This window comes from Taurulus bubalis, assembly GCF_910589615.1.
Source record: "Taurulus bubalis genome assembly, chromosome: 8".
Taxonomy (NCBI): Eukaryota; Metazoa; Chordata; class Actinopteri; order Perciformes; family Cottidae; genus Taurulus; species Taurulus bubalis.
The window spans coordinates 3,940,177-3,961,995 of record NC_136596.1 but is presented as its reverse complement, the minus strand read 5'-3'; the positions used below and the strand labels follow the sequence as shown (position 1 = coordinate 3,961,995).

At 44.1% G+C, this 21,819-nt stretch overlaps 5 protein-coding genes across 5 annotated transcripts; 4 read left to right on the top strand and 1 right to left on the bottom strand.

Moving 5' to 3' along the window:
- Positions 1–1,517: 1,517 nt before the first annotated feature.
- LOC306740176 (uncharacterized protein) lies at positions 1,518–2,399 on the top strand (the record flags this gene model as incomplete). Its single annotated transcript, XM_079222281.1, has 1 exon — positions 1,518–2,399. The coding sequence occupies one exon, from the start codon at positions 1,518–1,520 to the stop codon at positions 2,397–2,399; it is 882 nt and encodes a 293-aa protein (XP_079078407.1).
- A 5,462-nt stretch (positions 2,400–7,861) lies between these two features.
- Positions 7,862–8,743, bottom strand: LOC306740175 (uncharacterized protein; the record flags this gene model as incomplete). The annotated part of the gene is made up of 1 exon (XM_079222280.1): positions 7,862–8,743. One exon carries the CDS (start codon positions 8,741–8,743, stop codon positions 7,862–7,864), a length of 882 nt encoding a protein of 293 aa, XP_079078406.1.
- Positions 8,744–10,973: 2,230 nt separating this feature from the next.
- On the top strand, positions 10,974–11,948 carry LOC306740174 (uncharacterized protein; the record flags this gene model as incomplete). Its single annotated transcript, XM_079222279.1, has 1 exon — positions 10,974–11,948. One exon carries the CDS (start codon positions 10,974–10,976, stop codon positions 11,946–11,948), a length of 975 nt encoding a protein of 324 aa, XP_079078405.1.
- Positions 11,949–14,890: 2,942 nt separating this feature from the next.
- Positions 14,891–15,772, top strand: LOC306740518 (uncharacterized protein; the record flags this gene model as incomplete). Its single annotated transcript, XM_079222683.1, has 1 exon — positions 14,891–15,772. The coding sequence occupies one exon, from the start codon at positions 14,891–14,893 to the stop codon at positions 15,770–15,772; it is 882 nt and encodes a 293-aa protein (XP_079078809.1).
- A 5,153-nt stretch (positions 15,773–20,925) lies between these two features.
- LOC306740016 (uncharacterized protein) lies at positions 20,926–21,819 on the top strand (the record flags this gene model as incomplete). Its single annotated transcript, XM_079222119.1, has 1 exon — positions 20,926–21,819. One exon carries the CDS (start codon positions 20,926–20,928, stop codon positions 21,817–21,819), a length of 894 nt encoding a protein of 297 aa, XP_079078245.1.

The window sequence follows — 21,819 nt, the reverse complement described above, 5'->3', positions numbered from 1 at the left end:
CGGTCCTGGTCTCGACTTGTTTTCCGCTCTCGCGTTGCGCGCCGCGCCGCAGCTCTCTGCTGCCCCGCCGCGGCGCGCAACGGGAAGTACAGCGTCGAGGCGCGGCGACTGCACGCGCTTTGTGTGGCGTTGGCTCGTGGAGAAACACAACACTTGCTATGTGATAAACATCATAAGGGCATAACAGACGAAACATGCTGTTTTTAAATTCAATGACCGGTTAGGATTGATTGCAGCAAACACATCTATTGAATGAAGTTGTCAGGAATATAGCAGTGGAGGCTTATCAGAACGAGACATAACAATAAAGGCGTCGACACACTCTGCCCTTTTTCATATTTCACTTTTAATCGTTTCCAACAGCTGGAACCTTATGGATACAATCGCAGACTAAATGTGTTGGCAATTAAAAGAAACATCAGGTTGCGTGAAAGAAATACAAACACAAAAAAAGAAGGAATTCTGCAGTTCTAAATTGTTGATGAGCTTTTTTGTTTGTTTGTTTTGTATTCATAAAAGATAACAACACTCAAATAAACGCCCTATCGGATCTGTTCATTATAGGACCTTCTATTACAAAGACTTGAAAGTCGTTCACTTCACTTCTGGGAGCGATTTGAGAACAATATGGAAATAATAATCGGTCGTGCGAGGATGAAACATCCAACATCTTCCAACCTGAAAAAAACAACACTTTTCTACGTACACAAAGACGCTTTACATTGGGGACAAGAGACAGAGACAAACGGAACAAAACTAAAACAAACAAACAGAAAATGTTTGGTAACAAAAGAAGAAAAGTGGAGAAGCTGTGTGGGTCATACATAGAACAAGTTGTATTAATGACCTCGTTGTGCTTGTTATATACAATTGTTGTTATTTTGTGCGAGGGTTTCTGAAGTTGGTGTTCCAAAAGTACCATGACCCACACAGCTTCTCCACTTTTCTCTTTGTAGTTACCAAAAATGTTTGTTTGTTTGTCTCTGTCTCTTGTCCCCAATGTAAAGCGTCTTTGTGTGTAGAAGAGCGCTACAAAAGTTTGAATTATTATTATTATTCATAACTTTGTGACCTTTGTGACAGCTTGCATAGACTGAGAGGTCAAGACAACTTAAACACGAGAATAAAGTGCATGCATGCAGCTCTAGATAGATTCTACAAAAAGAAAGTTGTTTTTTAAGTTGCAAATGGGGATTCAGTATAAAAAATATTGTTAGATGTAATAACAGAATCTGAGTTGAAAGCAAAACTGACTAGATTGTGTGGTTTTTTTGCTGACAATCCACCTGCTAAAAGGCCTTGAATGTCCACTCTCATCTCTCTGCACTGAGGGGAAACAACATGCACTAATAAGCCAATAAGTTGTTGACCTCTTTCATCAGCCGCGTGTTGACTTGTTGTCCGTGGACAGGAAGTCGCCCAGGACTTCTTCTCCCTTCCCCAATAAGAGAGGCAACCCCCCCTCCCTCCCTCACAGATGTGCAGTCACACAGCTGCCGCGCGCACACGCCGCTCCGATGAGCAACGGCAGCCTGGCTCTGTCTCCCGTGCTGCCCCTCACGAGCTTTGGCAACGTGCTGATGTTCCTTTTCAGCATCCTCCTCGCCGCCAGCATCATCTTCCTCAACGTGTCCGTGTCGCTCGCCATCCTGCTGAACGGCGCGCTGCGCGGCGAGAACCGCTTCATGTACATGCTGAGCACGTGCTTCAGCGACGTGTGCACCGGCGTGTCCTACTACTACGCCGGGGTCCTCGACGTGAGGGACGGCATCGGCTCGCCCACGAGAACCTACCACATCGTGCCCACGTTCCTCGGGCTCTCGTACATGGCCATCATAGCCGCGCAGGCGGACCGGTACCACGCGGTGGTGTCGCCGTTTAAGTACTCGCAGCGCATGACGCGCACCCGGACCCTGCTGGTCATCCTCGGCTACTGGGTCTACGCGTTCCTCATCGTGGCCGCGCACAACCTGGTGACCATCGGGGTCGCCAAGAAGATCACGAGCTTCGGCACGTTGGCGGCCAACTTCTTGACGGTGGTGATCATGATCGGGCTGAACGTGCGGCTGTTCCAGATTGCCCGCTTCCAGCTGGCGCGGGAGCCGCCGTCCGAGGAGCGGGAGCACAAGCGCGCGTCCGTGTCCCTCATCCTGGTGGTGGCCGCGTGTTTCCTGGCCACGTGGCTGCCCATATTCTGTCACATCATACTGTGCAATTTCTTGGGCACCACGTGCTACTCGTTCAAGAACGAGGGCACCGACCCGCTGCGCATCCTGCCCCGGGTCAACGCCGCCCTCACGCCCGTCCTGTACGTCCGAGGCTGCTCGGGGCTCCGGGCGACGCTGCTCGCCCGGGTGTGGAGGGCGAGATGGGGCAAGAGGGTGATGCCGCGCTGGTGACGACTGTTAGCGTTATCCCTATACGTGAGAGTGTAATATATAACAGATATTAACGGTTATGTCGGCAGTCGGGCTCATCAACAGAGCCCGGGTCACACTGACTGACCCCGTCCCCCGCACATCCCTTCACGCCTCATATGTAAACACACTTGTCACTTTAACAGAACACTTTACATGAATGTGATCTGTTTGTCTGAGCACTTTATCTTCATGTAATATCTATTGCACTGTTGTTGTTGATTGTCTCGTCTCATGTCTAATGTGATGCACCTCGTTTGTGTAAACATTCCCGGTTAATAAACGGGATTCTGATTCTGATAACAACCGCAATATTGTGAGCCCAGAATCATTGCCTATATTTAGACAATAAAAATGTGTTTTGTTGTTGTTGTTTTTTACGACTTTCCACGACTTGTTGCCACCATTATAGACTGCGCGGGTCAAACAAAGTCAGTGAATTAAACCTTTCTTTTGGAACACCAACTCCAGAAACCCTCGCACAAAATAACAAAAATTGTAAATATTACAGCAGGTTACATAATCATTGTCTTCTCTACTTATTGTGTCCTAAAACTGTAAAACAAGCACAACGAGGTCATTAATACAACTTGTTCTATGTATGACCCACACAGCTTCTCCACTTTTCTTTTTTTGTTACCAAACATTTTCTGTTTGTTTTTTTTTGTTTTGTTCCGTTTGTCTCTGTCTCTTGTCCCCAATGTAAAGCGTCTTTGTGTACGTAGAAAAGCGCGATAACAGTTTGAATTATTATTATTATTAGCTTTCTGACAGCTTTGCGACCGTTTGCATGAAGTCAAAGTGACAGAGGACAGCTTAATGTTTTTTTGTTTGTTTTTTCAGGTTGGAAGATGTTGGATGTTTCATCCTCGCACGACCGATTATTATTTCCATATTGTTCTCAAATCGCTCCCAGAAGTGAAGTGAACGACTTTCAAGTCTTTGCAATAGAAGGTCCTGTAATGAACAGATCAGATAGGGCGTTTATTTGAGTGTTGTTATCTTTTATGAATACAAAACAAACAAACAAAAAAGCTCATCAACAATTTAGAACTGCAGAATTCCTTCTTTTTTTGTGTTTGTATTTCTTTCACGCAACCTGATGTTTCTTTTAATTGCCAACACATTTAGTCTGCGATTGTATCCATAAGGTTCCAGCTGTTGGAAACGATTAAAAGTGAAATATGAAAAAGGGCAGAGTGTGTCGACGCCTTTATTGTTATGTCTCGTTCTGATAAGCCTCCACTGCTATATTCCTGACAACTTCATTCAATAGATGTGTTTGCTGCAATCAATCCTAACCGGTCATTGAATTTAAAAACAGCATGTTTCGTCTGTTATGCCCTTATGATGTTTATCACATAGCAAGTGTTGTGTTTCTCCACGAGCCAACGCCACACAAAGCGCGTGCAGTCGCCGCGCCTCGACGCTGTACTTCCCGTTGCGCGCCGCGGCGGGGCAGCAGAGAGCTGCGGCGCGGCGCGCAACGCGAGAGCGGAAAACAAGTCGAGACCAGGACCGGTGTGCGCGACGTGGGCTGGGCGAGAGCGCGCGTCGTTAGCCGCAGCAGCCAGGTGGCGTCATCGAGGCGACAATGGAGGGTCCAGTAAACGGCGCGAGGGCGGGGGGGAGTGGGCAAACAGGGGGGTTTGGTGCTCTCCTCCTCTCTCTCTCTCTCTCTCTCTCTCTGCTGATACGTGTGAATCATTCAGTCATCAATCACTGAGGTCTGCGGTTTGGCTCTGATGACTCAAAACCTTTTGAAGTTTCAAATTGCGATTATTGTTTCAAAATCCAGGTTTCATAAAAAAAAAAATAATAATAAAAGGCTTCTTGGAAGTCTTCTGTGGTGATCCCACTAAATACGCGCTTGAAAATAAATTGCATATATAAACAGCATACCAGTGGAGCGCAGAGAAACTTTGATGTACACTGCAAACAAAACGTAAAGGTTACGAATAAATAAAAATGGACATAATCTGCATCCGCGTTTTGAAACTGCAAAATCCTGCGAAATTATGTTATTTATTAGAATTTTCCTCAATCATATGATTAAAGTTGCCACATTGTTTCAACTCACTAGTGTTTTTTTTATTTATTTTTTAAATACATGTATTTTGGTGAAACTCCACTCCAAACCTGCGGGTTTCGCTTAAACCCTCTCAGTAAAAACAAAAAGTACTTTTAGTTTTTTTAAATCCTATACATTAACTGTCGTGTGGAGTCGGACATGTTTTGCAGCGTGGAGCTGCATAGTAAGCAGCATAATGAAGAGGGGAGGCCCAAACCTCACACACACCCCTCCCTCTCTCTCCCCCCACCCCGCCTCTCGCTCTGCCATCTTGCAGGTAAAGTTGCCAGGGGGTCCTGTGGCTGAGAAAGTGGCCAAACCCTCCCACAGTGGGCTGTTTTTTTTTTTTCTTCTTCTCCTCCTCTCTCCCCCTGCTGCACTCTGGGCTGGTTTCTATTCAAATGTGGGTCAGGGGTGTACTAGTGACGCAGTTAGTTCTCTGTACTAGTGATGATGTTAGTTATCTCTACTCGTAACAAAATTAGTTCACTGTACTAGTGATGATATTAGTTCACTGTACTAGTGACACAGTTAGTTTGTGGGCGCATTGCCACGGTGCAATGAAGAAGAGTTTAAACTCCAGGTGACAACAGATGATGTGTTGAATATATATATATATATATATATATATATATATATATATATATATATATATATATATATATATATATATACTATTGTAATTACCTGTGTTTGGTCAGCTAAATTAGATGTAAAGGTCAGGTAGAAATGGACGAGATGATTGTTTTAACTTGAAATGTAAAATAAATAGTTTGATGGAGACGCTGAATGAAGAAGACAAAATGTTTACATTTCTCATTATTTTCCGTTTTCTCTGGCACAAGTCTGCCATCAGGCTGTGCTCATCTGAGACCTGTCACATATAATGTACGTATTTGTATTATGGACTGAACATAAAACCGTCACGACATTTTATAGTAAAATTATGTTCTTTAAATCATTAATTTGTCATATTCCATTGCATTTAATCCGAACCTATCAACAAGCTTCTGACTGGCCTTCATGCAGGCAGACTTTCTCCTCACGAAGAGCTCAACTTAAAGGTCAAATCGTCGGTTTTTCTTTTTTTCTTCAGATTTTTTACCAAAAATATCATACGCACACGTGCGAGCTGACGCAGCCACACCTCAGCATACACAACATGATGCAGGGCTCGGTCCAGATGGACACGCTGTTTCCATCAGGTGAACACATGGCTTGTTTATGTTTATGATGGGATGGTTTTGGCCGACACTATTTCAGCAATAGTTCTAATATATCTTACCTCGTACATGGTCACATATAGTTTAGTGACGTCAAACCATGAGACGCTATACTTTTGATAGAAAAGAAAAGAAAAGAAGCAATGACGAGTCATGAGTTACCGGACGTCTCATAAAATGCTTTCTTACCGGCACAAAGAGGCTGCGGATGGATCAACAGTCCTGTAAAGTCTGGACTGGAGGGAAAGCGGATGGCACGAGACTCTTTTGAGTCTCCTTTACCGCGGTGGACTTTAAACTGTATTTCAGACAAGAGAGGTTTGATTGGAAATTAACTTGTTTTTTGTTTATCTGTTATTCGTTGGTTATTGTTCAGCACCAGGAGCTGTCCACAATGACCTTGTGTAGACAGCGGTCTTCTAACCCGGGAGCCGGTCGCACCGGGAGCCGTCTGAAGGCCGCTTACCCGCCGCTGTGAGGCCGGTAGCAGCCTCCGTCGCACTGGGTTCGGTCTTCTCTGAGTCGGGTTGTTTGGGAATGCAGCCCAAAGTGTGTGATAAACTCCATCTAGTGCATGCAGTAAACCACTGCAATTAACTCAGCAGACCCACGGATCTCTTTGGTCAAATCAGCTGCAGCATCTGACGTGAAAAAACATTCAAACGGCCGGAAACAGCCACAGGACACAACATCCGCTTTTCAAAATAGTGACTGATATGAATGTGTTCAGAACATTTCTGACCACATCCAAACATCTTAACTGTACCAGTACGTTTGTGTTTGATATTTTACAACATATCTGTATGACCAGTACAGTTAAGATGTTTGGATGGCCTTCAGACCGGCCTCACCCCGCCCCTCTTCGCTTGCTGCTACTGTGGCTAAGTGGTTAGCATGGCCGTCCTTCAATCAGAGGGTCGGTGGCTCAAGCCCCGGCCCTGCCAGTCCACGTCGCTGTGTCCTTGAGTAAGACACTTAACCCCTAACTGTTGCGGTGTATAGAGCAAAAATGGAAGTTGCTTTGGATAAAAGTGTCAGTGAAATGTGATGAGGGAGTCCATTCTTTTCCATTAAATTCAGCTGGAAAGCAAGAAAATGATAACACAGACACACAATTATAAACGTATTTGTAATACATCAAACACAAACATAATCAGGGCGGAGATACGTTTCTGGTCAAACGTAATTGAGAATGCATGAAAAAACGCACTATACGACACTGAGTTTGAAAGACAGGCCCGGAGCTGAGATTCAGCACCACAGCAGCGTGGACAGCGACACCGCAACGTACCAACGAAGCTATACGGGAATCTACCAACACAACAGAAACAGCTATGATTAAAAAAAAAAAATAAAACAGTGTTTTCTTGGCTGTCATAAGCCCACATACACACATCAGTAGAGAACATTATTTTAATAGTTTAAATTGAAACTGAATCCTTATTTTAAATAAATCTTTCATGTTTCCCACTTTGTCTGACTTTTCCTTTTCCTTCTTCTTTTTCTTAAGATTTGAATAAAAACTACAGAAAAGTATATGTACACTATATACTAAACTGGATCCACAACTAGTTTTAGGACACAATAAGGAGAGTAGAGAAGACTATGATTATGTAACCTGCTGTAATATTTACAATTTTTGTTATTTTGTGCAGGGGTTTCTGGAGTTGGTGTTCCAAAGGAAAGGTTTAATTCACTGACTTTGTTTGACCCGCGCAGTCTATAATGGTGGCAACAAGTCGTGGAAAGTCGTAAAAAACAACAACAACAAAACACATTATTATTGTCTAAATATAGGCAATGATTCTGGGCTCACAATATTGCGGTTGTTATCAGAATCAGAATCCCGTTTATTAACCGGGAATGTTTACACAAACGAGGTGCATCACATTAGACATGAGACGAGACAATCAACAACAACAGTGCAATAGATATTACATGAAGATAAAGTGCTCAGACAAACAGATCACATTCATGTAAAGTGTTCTGTTAAAGTGACAAGTGTGTTTACATATGAGGCGTGAAGGGATGTGCGGGGGACGGGGTCAGTCAGTGTGACCCGGGCTCTGTTGATGAGCCCGACTGCCGACATAACCGTTAATATCTGTTATATATTACACTCTCACGTATAGGGATAACGCTAACAGTCGTCACCAGCGCGGCATCACCCTCTTGCCCCATCTCGCCCTCCACACCCGGGCGAGCAGCGTCGCCCGGAGCCCCGAGCAGCCTCGGACGTACAGGACGGGCGTGAGGGCGGCGTTGACCCGGGGCAGGATGCGCAGCGGGTCGGTGCCCTCGTTCTTGAACGAGTAGCACGTGGTGCCCAAGAAATTGCACAGTATGATGTGACAGAATATGGGCAGCCACGTGGCCAGGAAACACGCGGCCACCACCAGGATGAGGGACACGGACGCGCGCTTGTGCTCCCGCTCCTCGGACGGCGGCTCCCGCGCCAGCTGGAAGCGGGCAATCTGGAACAGCCGCACGTTCAGCCCGATCATGATCACCACCGTCAAGAAGTTGGCCGCCAACGTGCCGAAGCTCGTGATCTTCTTGGCGACCCCGATGGTCACCAGGTTGTGCGCGGCCACGATGAGGAACGCGTAGACCCAGTAGCCGAGGATGACCAGCAGGGTCCGGGTGCGCGTCATGCGCTGCGAGTACTTAAACGGCGACACCACCGCGTGGTACCGGTCCGCCTGCGCGGCTATGATGGCCATGTACGAGAGCCCGAGGAACGTGGGCACGATGTGGTAGGTTCTCGTGGGCGAGCCGATGCCGTCCCTCACGTCGAGGACCCCGGCGTAGTAGTAGGACACGCCGGTGCACACGTCGCTGAAGCACGTGCTCAGCATGTACATGAAGCGGTTCTCGCCGCGCAGCGCGCCGTTCAGCAGGATGGCGAGCGACACGGACACGTTGAGGAAGATGATGGTGGCGGCGAGGAGGATGCTGAAAAGGAACATCAGCACGTTGCCAAAGCTCGTGAGGGGCAGCACGGGAGACAGAGCCAGGCTGCCGTTGCTCATCGGAGCGGCGTGTGCGCGCGGCAGCTGTGTGACTGCACATCTGTGAGGGAGGGAGGGGGGGTTGCCTCTCTTATTGGGGAAGGGAGAAGAAGTCCTGGGCGACTTCCTGTCCACGGACAACAAGTCAACACGCGGCTGATGAAAGAGGTCAACAACTTATTGGCTTATTAGTGCATGTTGTTTCCCCTCAGTGCAGAGAGATGAGAGTGGACATTCAAGGCCTTTTAGCAGGTGGATTGTCAGCAAAAAAACCACACAATCTAGTCAGTTTTGCTTTCAACTCAGATTCTGTTATTACATCTAACAATATTTTTTATACTGAATCCCCATTTGCAACTTAAAAAACAACTTTATTTTTGTAGAATCTATCTAGAGCTGCATGCATGCACTTTATTCTCGTGTTTAAGTTGTCTTGACCTCTCAGTCTATGCAAGCTGTCACAAAGGTCACAAAGTTATGAATAATAATAATAATTCAAACTTTTATAGCGCTCTTCTACACACAAAGACGCTTTACATTGGGGACAAGAGACAGACAAACAAATAAACATTTTTGGTAACTACAAAGAGAAAAGTGGAGAAGCTGTGTGGGTCATGGTACAGAACAAGTTGTATTAATGACCTCGTTGTGCTGGTTATACAGTTTTAGGACACAATAAGGAGAGTAGAGAAGACTATGATTATGTAACTTGCTGTAATATTTACAATTTTTGTTATTTTGTGCAGGGTTTTCTGGAGTTGGTGTTCCATCTTTTGGACAATAAAAAGAACAATATCAAATGATCTGTTTAGATTTCTTGTTCTCTTATCTCAATAACCGGTCTGTACAACATTACCTGTATACTTGTGTGGTCTTTTACTTGGACGTAGTTATTTTAAACCTGTTAAGCACTCTCTGCACTCTAAGAGAGCTCTATGCGTTATATTCAATGACATTTGCAAAATAGTCAAGAAATACAATCTGTGAAACGTTGTTTCATAGCTTAGTTAGGTTAAGGGAAACCACAACAATGGTGAGTTTGGGCAATAAAACCACATGTAAAGTTCAGGAAAACCACCAACTTTAGGTTTGGGCAACAAATCCACAACAACAAAACCACCATCTATAAACCATATACATTCCATTTGCATTTTTTTCATCATGAGCGTCACAAAACAATGTGTCCATGTAAAACCAATGGATTAGATATCGTGACTAATTCATAACCTGCCATGCTGGGCTGTTATATGTTGGGCATCAAGCTAACGTGAAGCCGTCAGTGATGATGAGCACGCAACAGAGAGGCGGTTCAGACTTCAGCTGTTTTCACCTTTCCAACAGGTAAACTGGTCGTAAACCCTGAGACAATACTACACTTGAGCCTTAGCTCACTGTAACATACAAATACATTGAGTTTGATCTTAGCTGAAAATCAAAAACATTCTGAAGGACGTCCGGTACCTTCCTGTGTGAACTAAAGTAAAAGGAGAGTTATGGTTTGGGTAATACACTGTATTAATATGGTTAAATTAGGGGAACGTTTATAAAAACAGTTTACTAGTGTGACATGTGTCAAACAGGATAGAAAGCTAATGGTTAAATGTATCGGTATCCAGCATGTTAGCAATACTCACTCTTGATGGTTTAATTGATAACACACTGGGAAATACAATTACAGTAACTGATGCATAGACTGTTGAGAGCTGGAGATATGGCACCGGGTCATGAGAGAAGCTGATGCACTTGGATTCACTCGGCTGCATGCATTGCACTTACTCAGTTAATATTCAAACTTTTTGTCCCGTACAGTGAAAAACAGGTTATCACAGCTCCCTCTAGTGGTGGAAAAACGCATCGACGTTGATCAGATGGAAGTTAAAAGTTCTCATTTCTCGCAATATGTGTATACATTAAACTGCATTAAAAGACAATACTGTTTATATTTGTGTCCATGCTGGTATGAAGCAAGTTATGTGTGTTTTTATGAATGAAACGACAACTTTACTTTTGATGTACGACCAATATAGCTCATTAATTAATACATTTAAAAAAGTCCCTTGATTTAGAAGCTTTTATTATTATTAAATAATATGTATTCATTGTTGCGCAGGGAAAGTGGAGGCATCACACAAAAGTAATACAAACTTGATTTAAAAAAAAAAAAATGCTGAGTCATTCTGCAGACCTCAGACTTCCAGATTAGGCCTCATTTATTCTCCCCTATGTCTTGACACGCGCCTGCCCTTTGGGGATGAAGAAGATGAAGAAGATGAAGAAGATGAAGAAGCCTGAATCCAGAGCACGCTCATCTATAAAAGCTCCCGGCCGCCTCCGTCTCGCGGCGTTGAGCGCCAGGATGCCGCTGAACTCCACCATCCCTCTGTCGGTGGACTTCGACACCGCAGAGGACTACCTCGTCTTCATCTTCCACATCCTGTTCGCCACGACCTCCGTGCTGGTCGCCGGCTCGGTGGTCGTGGGCATCTCCTCCACGCGCACCCTGCGGGGCCAGAACCGGTTCATCTTCATGCTCAACACCAGCGTCAGCGACACTCTGACCGGCTTCTCGGTCTACTACCTCGGCCTCTTCGACGTGCAGGAGGGCTACCCGTCCAGGAACGGGACGCGCTACATCCTGCCCTCGTTCCTCGGCGTCAACGTGCTGACCTTCCTCTTCGCGCAGTTCGACCGCTACTTCGCCGTGTGCCACCCGTTCTTCTACAACCGCTACGTGACGCGGGCCGCGGTCATCGGCACCTGCGCGTTCTGCTGGGTCTACACGTACTCCATCCTCACCGTGCAGCAAATGGTGCCCGTCTCCAAGGCGGCGCAGATCAACGCGTTCGGCGTGATGACCCTGCAGATCATCGTCCTCGTCAAGGTGTTGATGACCATCAAGCTGTACGTCATCGCCAGGGGCCACCTGTCGCGGGAGGCCCCCAGCCCGGAGCGCGACAACAAGAGGGAGTCGCTGCGCATCATCGTGTTCGTGGTCATCTGCTTCCTGGCCCTGTGGGGTCCGTCCTTCGGCAACATCATCGTGAGGCAGCTGACGCGGAAAGGTCTGCGGTTCAGAAACGAGGCCACCAATCTGTTCGCCAGCATGGCGCGCCTCAACGCGCTCGTGACCCCGGCGGTGTACCTCTGGGGCAGCCCGGCGCTGCGGGAGGCCGTGTGGAGGACGGTATGGCGGAGGGTGTGCCCCTGCTGCCGGAGGGCCAGGTGAGCGGTCGGGTCTGCGTAATTACGCGCGTTACGCACGCGTGCGTTTGGAACAAAGTGTGTCCAATTTGATTAGGTAGAGAATAACCGTACATGTCTCTGTCTGCCCCCTCACACCCTGTCTCTCTTTTCTTTCAGAGTTGGCTTTCACATAGGAGGAGTGACGAAACAATAATACTGAAGCTGTCCTCGTCGTCAGGAGCACGTGGGTGAAATCGCGAGAACGTAAAATGACTGTAACGAGAACGTAAATGTGCGTGCTGGTGTGTTTTGGAGGCTTTAGGTGCCGCAACTTGGGGTCATTAATCCATGATTTCATTTTGGGGCAAAGAGCATTTATTCTTTCCACAAGAAAAACACTTGTCATGTTTGTCACAAACGCTTTCAATACAATTTAACTTTTGGATAATGTTTTGGATTGTGTGTTTTGAATGGTGGGAACACTCGTCTCCATTGCAGGTTATGTCCGTCATGTCCATTGTATTCAGTGTATTCCTTTCTCTTTAAAGCTGGAAGCATTGGTTCATGCAGCTTTGGGGTGAAACTGTTGAAGTCAGCATTGGGCAGTATACAGGCCCGCAGGTCAGATGTTATAATGTGCTTTACAATGAGCTCCACACATTGCTGTTTAACCCTATACATCTGTAATTATGACAGCACTCCTGGTCATGTTTGTCTTATTTATCAATACATATGTCAGAAAATGTCTTTTTGGAAACATTATCCTGCTCCTTTTTTCAGGATAAATGTAACTTTCAAAATCTGGCAAGTATTTCTCATTATTATATGTTATAAAGGCTTAAAACAGTGTGTAAAAAGTAAAGAAACGTATTGGAATTGTCATCGTGTTTCTCTTATAAACAATTGTAAATGAACATGACCACAACATTTGAGATTACAGAAATGAAATGTAATGAAGCCCGACCGCGTTTGCGGTAAGATTTCTCAAATTCAGGATACATTAATATAACAGAAGGGATCATTCTTTTCTTCTTTTTTCTTCCTCTTCTTCCCCTCCGGACGTTCACGTGGCTATCTGTGTGGAGTAAATGTAAATATGACCGTTCTGATATAATATGCTGAGCTGTGATTAAGGCTCGAGCCTAAACTTCTGCTTCCCTGAAGCTCAGCATCGTTTGTAATGTTCCAGCTGCTTAAAGCTGCTTTCCAGAACAATAATAAATGTGAACCGGCTGAAGTTGCCGGTGCATTTTAAGTGTGTTTGTTTGTTTATGTATTTATGACGTCTGGTATATTGTCTTGTTGTTGAACCAACCACGTGTTGTCTGTGTTTGGATTCGTTTCAGTTGCTGCATCTCCGCAAATGACGTGAACACAACTGCGTGTAAAACCTGTTCACGGTCATTGAATGCGTCATGTGTTAAAGTTGAACACATGACGCATTCAATGACCGTGAACAGGTTTTACGTAAAGCAGATGATTATTGTGAAAGACAAACGAACGAACTGAACGGCAGCATTACGGGCCTTTTTTACACGGCGGGTATTTCAATGACGTTTATTTAAATGTTGTTCTGACTGGTGGACCAACCGTTTTTCCGGAAAAAAAATCGTTCATATGCTCCTAATTTACAACATGAAATGTGTCTCTAAACACATGATGTCGCCTGGATTAGTCTTTGTGGTCTGAAACGCTGTTGGCAGATTCAGTAATAAAAAAAAACCATCTCATTTTTGGGTGTATAGCATTATTGTATGGATATTTAAATGATTTATGATCATGATTTGGTTGCGGCAGACATACATATTGCACTAAATAATATCAATAATAAAAGATAACTTAACAGCGGTTTTCTATGTGACAGGCGCAGATGCTCTCTTCTGTGGAGTTTCTCTGTCCTGGGTTTGCTTTGTTAAAACACATTAATTTGGTAATATGCAACATATTAGCACAACCGAGTTAATTAGGTTTATAAAATAGCACAAGGACTATTTTCAAGAAGAGGCCTTACATGTAAACCTCTAAATCTGCTCTAATGTTGTTTTTCCCCTTTAACACCAGCAGCGTGCAGAAGTCCTGCAGATAATTAAGTTGAACCTTTAAATGTTAAACATGCAGAAACGTTGGGCTTTTACACAGCTGAATATAACACACAGTTTTGTTCTAAACCATAACTGAACCTAATAAAGTCAACGAGTCCCATCTGAATAGAATGATAGTCCTAAGTTCTCCTCTTGAAGTTTTAAATAAAGGGATGTTGTTGTAGTGTTTTTATCATTAATGTCATTAAACACGGTGACATAACCAAATAAAACATGTCAACAAAAAATATGTTATTAATGTCCCAATACCAGCAAATCTGATGGTAAAAAAGTAAATAAATGTGATGTGAAAATGTTAAATTTCTTTAAACATTTATTGAACAGATACTTGGAATATTTAATTGAATGGAGCTCTTTCATCACAGATGGTTCCGAGGTCTGACCCAGAAAAACCGGTTGAACAGAGTTTCATACATATGATATTACAGAGTTTTATACTTATGATATTAGTCATATCTCTCTGTCGTTGGCCCTGGGAGAAAGAAAGTACATTAAAATATATTTGCTCGCGAAACATAAATGAAAGAAGAATTACATGTATGTCATCATACTAATGAACCCAATGCATTTTAAATACACTATAAAAAGGTGTACGAATTAACATAAATTAATCAAATTGGTTTCAAAGTCATTACCAGGTTTATGTATGATTAATAAAGCTTATGTTATATTTAATTCACAAGTAGATGTGTGCTTATTGAAGTTAGACTGTTAGATATATTATGATAGCTTTTTTTGTTTGGTTTTATTTTTTCTCCTCCGTGATTTGAGAATTGAGTGGCTCAGTGACAGACAATTAATGAGAGTCATTAAAAAAGTAAAAGTTTGTGTGTCTTCACGACCTATAAAAGGAGGTTCCGTCTGGAACAATGCTCCTGGAACAATGCTCCTCCTCAACGCCACAGACTCTGGAGGAGTTCCTCTCTCGGTGAACTTCGACAGTCCTGAAGATTATCTCGTCTTCATTTTCCAGATCGTGTTCGCCACGACCGCCGTGCTGGTGGCCGGACCCGTAGTCGTCACCATCTTGGCCACCAGATCCCTCCGCCTCCAGAACCGGTTCCTTTTCATGCTGAACACCAGCGTTTGCGACACTCTGGTCGGGTTCTCCGTGTATTATCTCGGGCTGTTCGACGTCCAGGAGGGTTACCCGTCCAGAAACGGGACGTATAACATGTTGCCTTCTCTCCTCGGGGTGAACCTGGTGACATTTCTGTTCGCGGAGTTCGACCGGTACTTCGCCGTCTGTCATCCCTTCTTCTACACGCGCTACATAACCCGGCGGGTGGTTATCTCTGTAAACGTCTATTGTTGGCTTCACGTCTATAGTCGGACAATCCTTTTAATTTTCCTGCCACTTTCCAAAGCACAGCAGGTGTACGTGTTCGGCGTTGTCAACTTACAGGTCATCGTGATCACCAAAGTGCTCATGACCATCAAACTCTACGTGGTCGCCAGATTCCAGCTCAACAGAGATCCTCCCGGCGCCGAGAGGGAGAGCAAGAAGGAGTCGCTGAGAATTATTATTCTCGTTGTCATAATCTTCTTGGTGTTGTGGTGCCCTTCTTTCATAAATATCATCATCAGGCTCTTGACGGGAGGAGGGCTGACGTTCAGGAACACAGCCACCAACCTGTTCTCCATCATGGCTCGCTTCAACGCGGTGTGCACGCCGTCCGTGTACATCTGGGGGAGTCCGGCTCTGAGGGAAGCCCTGGTGAGGACCGTGTGGGGCAGAGTGTGCCCGAGGTGCCGGAGGAGGTAATGCAAAGTGCACTATACCATGTTCATGTATTTGTTGTATATCTATACAGATGATTGCATTGCCGCATGTGGCTCCTTGTTGTCTCTTTTCTTCAGAGTCGGTTCCGGTCAAAGGAAGGAAGAAACCACAAGTCAGGGAAATGAGAAGAACCCAAAGCCTCCAGTCAGCACGTTATGCTAATCAACTTCAACTGTCTTTTTCTTTTTTCTTCTTCTTTTTTTGTTGTTGTTGTTTTGCACTCTCTCTGTCTCTGCTTTAAATATTTCGGATTTTAACCTACAACCATAAACTTAACCAATACACTCAAAGAGTTTCTTTTTTCAATGCAAATGCTATTTTCAAAGTATCCATCAAAGTCGTGCTAATGCTTCATCTGAATTAGTTTTGGATCCAGTGTAGTATATTATGTATATATCCTTTACTGTAGTTTTTTATTTAAATCTTAAGAAGAAGAAAAAGGCGTCAGACAAAATGGGAAACATGAAATATTTATTTGAACTAAGGATTCAGTTTCAATTTACGCTACATTAATATAATGTTCTCTAATGATGTGTGTATGTGGGCTTATGACAGCCAAGAAAACACTGTTTTATTTTATATTTTTAATCATGGATGTTTCTGTTGTGTTGGTAGATTCCCGTATAGCTTCGTTGGTATGTTGCGGTGTCGCTGTCCACGCTGCTGTGGTGCTGAATCTCAGCTCCGGGCCTTTCTTTCAAACTCAGTGTTTTTTCCGTTTTTTTCCGGCTGCTGTTAGGAGGAGAGGCCGAGCGTTTGGGAACCAGGCCTCCGATCTGGTTTCCACCGCGGCTCGTGCTCGTGCTCGTGCGCACGGCATTATACTTTTGGCCTCGCGCTGAGTCAGATGCCAGGCCGATTGACACGAGGTCATTGTGGACAGCTCCTGGTGCTGAAATTGGGTCGAATACGAGGCAAGATAAAGTGTACAAGTTCGTTTGAATAAAAACGTACCTTGTTGGAAAAAGAGTTTAAAGGGACTTTTTTAAAATTTAATACCTGTTCATTGTTATTATGTTTGTGACGTTTTTTGATTTGACGTTTTTTCTCGAGACACTATGAATTTCGTCATATGGAGACTTTCTTTTACTTTTGACTATCGTTTTCTACATTTTACACTTTGACCTTTGTATATCTTGACAGACAATTAATGCAAATAATTTTACTTTGCTTTCATGTTTCATATTTCATCCATTATCTGAATACTTATTTGTCTCTACCCATCTTCTGAATCAAAACTATGCATTATTTTATATTTTAGTTAATCATGTCTCCAAAAAATCAAATGGGAAAATCGACCAGAACCAGAAACGTATCTCCGCCCTGATTATGTTTGTGCTTGATGTATTACAAATACGTTTATAATTGTGTGTTTGTGTTATCATTTTCTTGCTTTCCAGCTGAATTTAAGCATATTTTAATGGAAAAGAAAGGACTCCCTCATTACATTTCACTTTTATCCAAAGCAACTTCCATTTTTGCTCTATACACCGCAACAGTTAGGGGTTAAGTGTCTTACTCAAGGACACAGCGACGTGGACTGGCGGGGCCGGGGCTTGAGCCACCGACCCTCTGATTGAAGGACGGGCATGCTAACCACTTTGCCAAAGTAGCAGCAAGCGAAGAGGGGCGGGGTGAGGCCGGTCTAAAGGCCATCCAAACATCTTAACTGTACTGGTCATACAGAAATGTTGTAAAATATCAAACACAAACGTACTGGTAGAGTAAAGATATTTGGATGTGGTCAGAAATGTTCTGAACAAATCCATATCAGTCATTATTTTGAAAAGCGGATGTTGTGTCCCGTGGCTGTTTCCGGCCGTTTGAATGTTTTTTCACGTCAGATGCTGCAGCTGATTTGACCACAGAGATCCGTGGGTCTGCTGAGTTAATTGCAGTGGTTTACTGCATGCACTAGATGGAGTTTATCACACACTTTGGGCTGCATTCCCAAACAACCCGACTCAGAGAAGACCGAACCCAGTGCGACGGAGGCTGCTACTGGCCTCACAGCGGCGGGTAAGCGGCCTTCAGACGGCTCCCGGTGCGACCGGCTCCCGGGTTAGAAGACCGCTGTCTACACAAGGTCATTGTGGACAGCTCCTGGTGCTGAAGAATAACCAACGAATAACAGATAAACAAAAAACAAGTTAATTTCCAATCAAACCTTTCTTGTCTGAAATGCAGTTTAAAGTCCACCGCGGTTAAGGAGACTCAAAAGAGTCTCGTGCCATCCGCTTTCCCTCCAGTCTTTATTAAACACCATGCAGGTACAGTACAAACACACAGACACATCAGATGTTAGAACTCAGTATTCTGCTTTTTCTAAAATAAAGTATGTTATGAGACGTCCGGTAACTCATGACTCGTCATTGCTTCTTTTCTTTTCTTTTCTATCAAAAGTATAGTGTCTCATGGTTTGACGTCACTAAACTATATGTGACCATGTACGAGGTAAGATATATTAGAACTATTGCTGAAATAGTGTCGGCCAAAATGTCCCATCATAAACATAAACAAGCCATGTGTTCACCTGATGGAAACAACGTGTCCATCTAGACCGAGCCCTGCATCATGTTGTGTATGCTGAGGTGTGGCTGCGTCAGCTCGCACGTGTGCGTATGATATTTTTGGTCAAAAATCTGAAGAAAAAAATAACCTTTTTTTGACCTTTAAGTTGAGCTCTTCGTGAGGAGAAAGTCTGCCTGCATGAAGGCCAGTCAGAAGGTTGTTGATAGGTTAGGATTAAATGCAATGGAATATGACAAATTAATGATTTAAAGAACATGATTTTACTATAAAATGTCGTGACGGTTTTATGTTCAGTCCATAATACAAATACGTACATTATATGTGACAGGTCTCAGATGAGCACAGCCTGATGGCAGACTTGTGCCAGAGAAAACAGAAAATAATGAGACATGCAAAGATTTTGTCTTCTTCATTCAGCGTCTCCATCAAACTATTTATTTTACATTTCAAGTTAAAACAATCATCTTGTCTATTTCTACCTGAGCATTACATTTAATTTAGCTGACCAAACACAGGTAATTACAATAGTATATATATATATATATATATATATATACAAAAAAAAAATATATATATATATATATATATATAAATATATATATATATATATTCAACACTTCATCTGTTGTCACCTGGAGTTTAAACTCTTCTTCATTGCACCGTGGCAATGCGCCCAGCAAAGTAACTGTCACTAGTACAGAGAACTAAGTGCGTCACGAATACAGTGAACTAACTGTGTCACTATTACAGTGAACTAACTGCATCACTAGTACAGTGAACTAACAGGGTCCCTAGTACAGTGAACTAACTGCATCACTAGTACAGTGAACTAACTGCATCACTAGTACAGTGACCTAACTGTGTCACTAGTACAGTGAACTAAGTGCGTCCCTAGTCCAGTGAACTAACTGCATCACTAGTACAGTGAACTAACTGCATCACTAGTACAGTGAACTAACTGCATCACTAGTACAGTGAACTAACTGCATCACTAGTACAGTGAACTAACTGTGTCACTAGTACAGTGAACTAACTGCATCACTCGTACAGTGAACTAACTGTGTCACTCGTACAGTGAACTAACTGTGTCACTAGTACAGTGAACTAACTTCATCACTAGTACAGTGAACTAACTGCATCACTCGTACAGTGAACTAACTGTGTCACTAGTACAGTGAACTAACTTCATCACTAGTACAGTGAACTAACTGCATCACTAGTACAGTGACCTAACTGTGTCACTAGTACAGTGAACTAACTGCGTCCCTAGTACAGTGAACTAACTGCGTCACTAGTACAGTGAACTAACTATGTCACTAGTACAGTGAACTAACTGCGTCACTAGTACAGTGAACTAACTGCATCACTAGTACAGTGAACTAACTGCGTCACTAGTACAGTGAACTAACTGTGTCCCTAGTACAGTGAACTAACTGCGTCACTAGTACAGTGAACTAACTATGTCACTAGTACAGTGAACTAACTGCGTCACTAGTACAGTGAACTAACTGCGTCACTAGTACAGTGAACTAACTGTGTCACTAGTACAGAGAACTAACTGCATCACTAGTACAGTGAACTAACTGTGTCACTAGTACAGTGAACTAACTGCGTCACTAGTACAGTGAACTAACTGCATCACTAGTACAGTGAACTAACTGTGTCACTAGTACAGTGAACTAAGTGCGTCTCTAGTCCAGTGAACTAACTGCGTCACTAGTACAGTGAACTAAGTGCGTCCCTAGTCCAGTGAACTAACTGCATCACTAGTACAGTGAACTAACTGCATCACTAGTACAGTGAACTAACTGTGTCACTAGTACAGTGAACTAAGTGCGTCTCTAGTACAGTGAACTAACTGCATCACTAAACCAGTGAACTAACTGTGTCACTAGTACAGTGAACTAAGTGCGTCTCTAGTCCAGTGAACTAACTGCGTCACTAGTACAGTGAACTAAGTGCGTCCCTAGTACAGTGAACTAACTGTGTCACTAGTACAGTGAACTAACTGCATCACTAGTACAGTGAACTAACTATGTCACTAGTACAGTGAACTAACTGCATTACTAGTACAGTGAACTAACTGTGTCATTAGTACAGTGAACTAACTTCATCACTAGTACAATGAACTAACTGCATTACTAGTACAGTGAACTAACTGTGTCACTAGTACAGTGAACTAACTGTGTCACTAGTACAGTGAACTAACTTCATCACTAGTACAGTGAACTAACTGCATCACTAGTACAGTGAACTAACTGCATCACTAGTACAGTGAAGTAACTGCATCACTAGTTCAGTGAACTAACTGCATCACTAGTTCAGTGAACTAACTGTGTCACTAGTACAGTGACCTAACTGTGTCTCTAGTACAGTGAACTAACTGCGTCACTAGTACAGTGAACTAACTACGTCACTTATTTTGGATTTATTATCTTTAGGACACCATGGGTGCGAGCAGCCTGGATGCATGTTAAAAAGAGAACAAGAAGAAGAAAACAGGACACAGGGTCGCAGCATTTCAGGAGACCCGAGATACATGCTGATGACTTTCAGGTCCTCCTATAAAGTCCTGCGCAAGCGCCGTTTGGCCCATTTGGACGATGCCCTCCTCCAACAGCACAGACTCTGTGACAGGAGGAGGAGGAGTTCCTCTCTCGGTGAACTTCGACAGTCCTGAAGATTATCTCGTCTTCATTTTCCAGATCGTGTTCGCCACGACCGTCGTGCTGGTGGCCGGACCCGTAGTCGTCACCATCTTGGCCACCAGATCCCTCCGCCTCCAGAACCGGTTCCTTTTCATGCTGAACACCAGCGTTTGCGACACTCTGGTCGGGTTCTCCGTGTATTATCTCGGGCTGTTCGACGTCCAGGAGGGTTACCCGTCCAGAAACGGGACGTATAACATCCTGTCGTCGCTTCTCGGGGTCAACATACTGACGTTCATGTTCGCGCAGTTCGACCGGTACCTGGCCGTGTGCCACCCGTACGTCTACGGTCGCTTCGTGACGAGGCAATTCGTGATCGGCGTCAACGTCTACTGCTGGGTCTACATCTTCGCCCACCTGGTGGTCAGGAATCTGATTCCACTCTCCAGCGCGATGCAGGTGTACGTGATCAGCATCGTCCTCTTCCAGCTGGTCGTGATCACCAAAGTGGTCATGACCATCAAACTCTACGTGGTCGCCAGATTCCAGCTCAACAGAGATCCTCCCGGCGCCGAGAGGGAGAGCAAGAAGGAGTCGCTGAGAATTATTATTTTCGTTGTCATAATCTTCTTGGTGTTGTGGTGCCCTTCTTTCATAAATATCATCATCAGGCTCTTGACGGGAGGAGGGCTGACGTTCAGGAACACAGCCACCAACCTCTTCGCCATCATGGCTCGCTTCAACGCGGTGTGCACGCCGTCCGTGTACATCTGGGGGAGTCCGGCTCTGAGGGAAGCCCTGGTGAGGACCGTGTGGGGCAGAGTGTGCCCGAGGTGCCGGAGGAGGTAA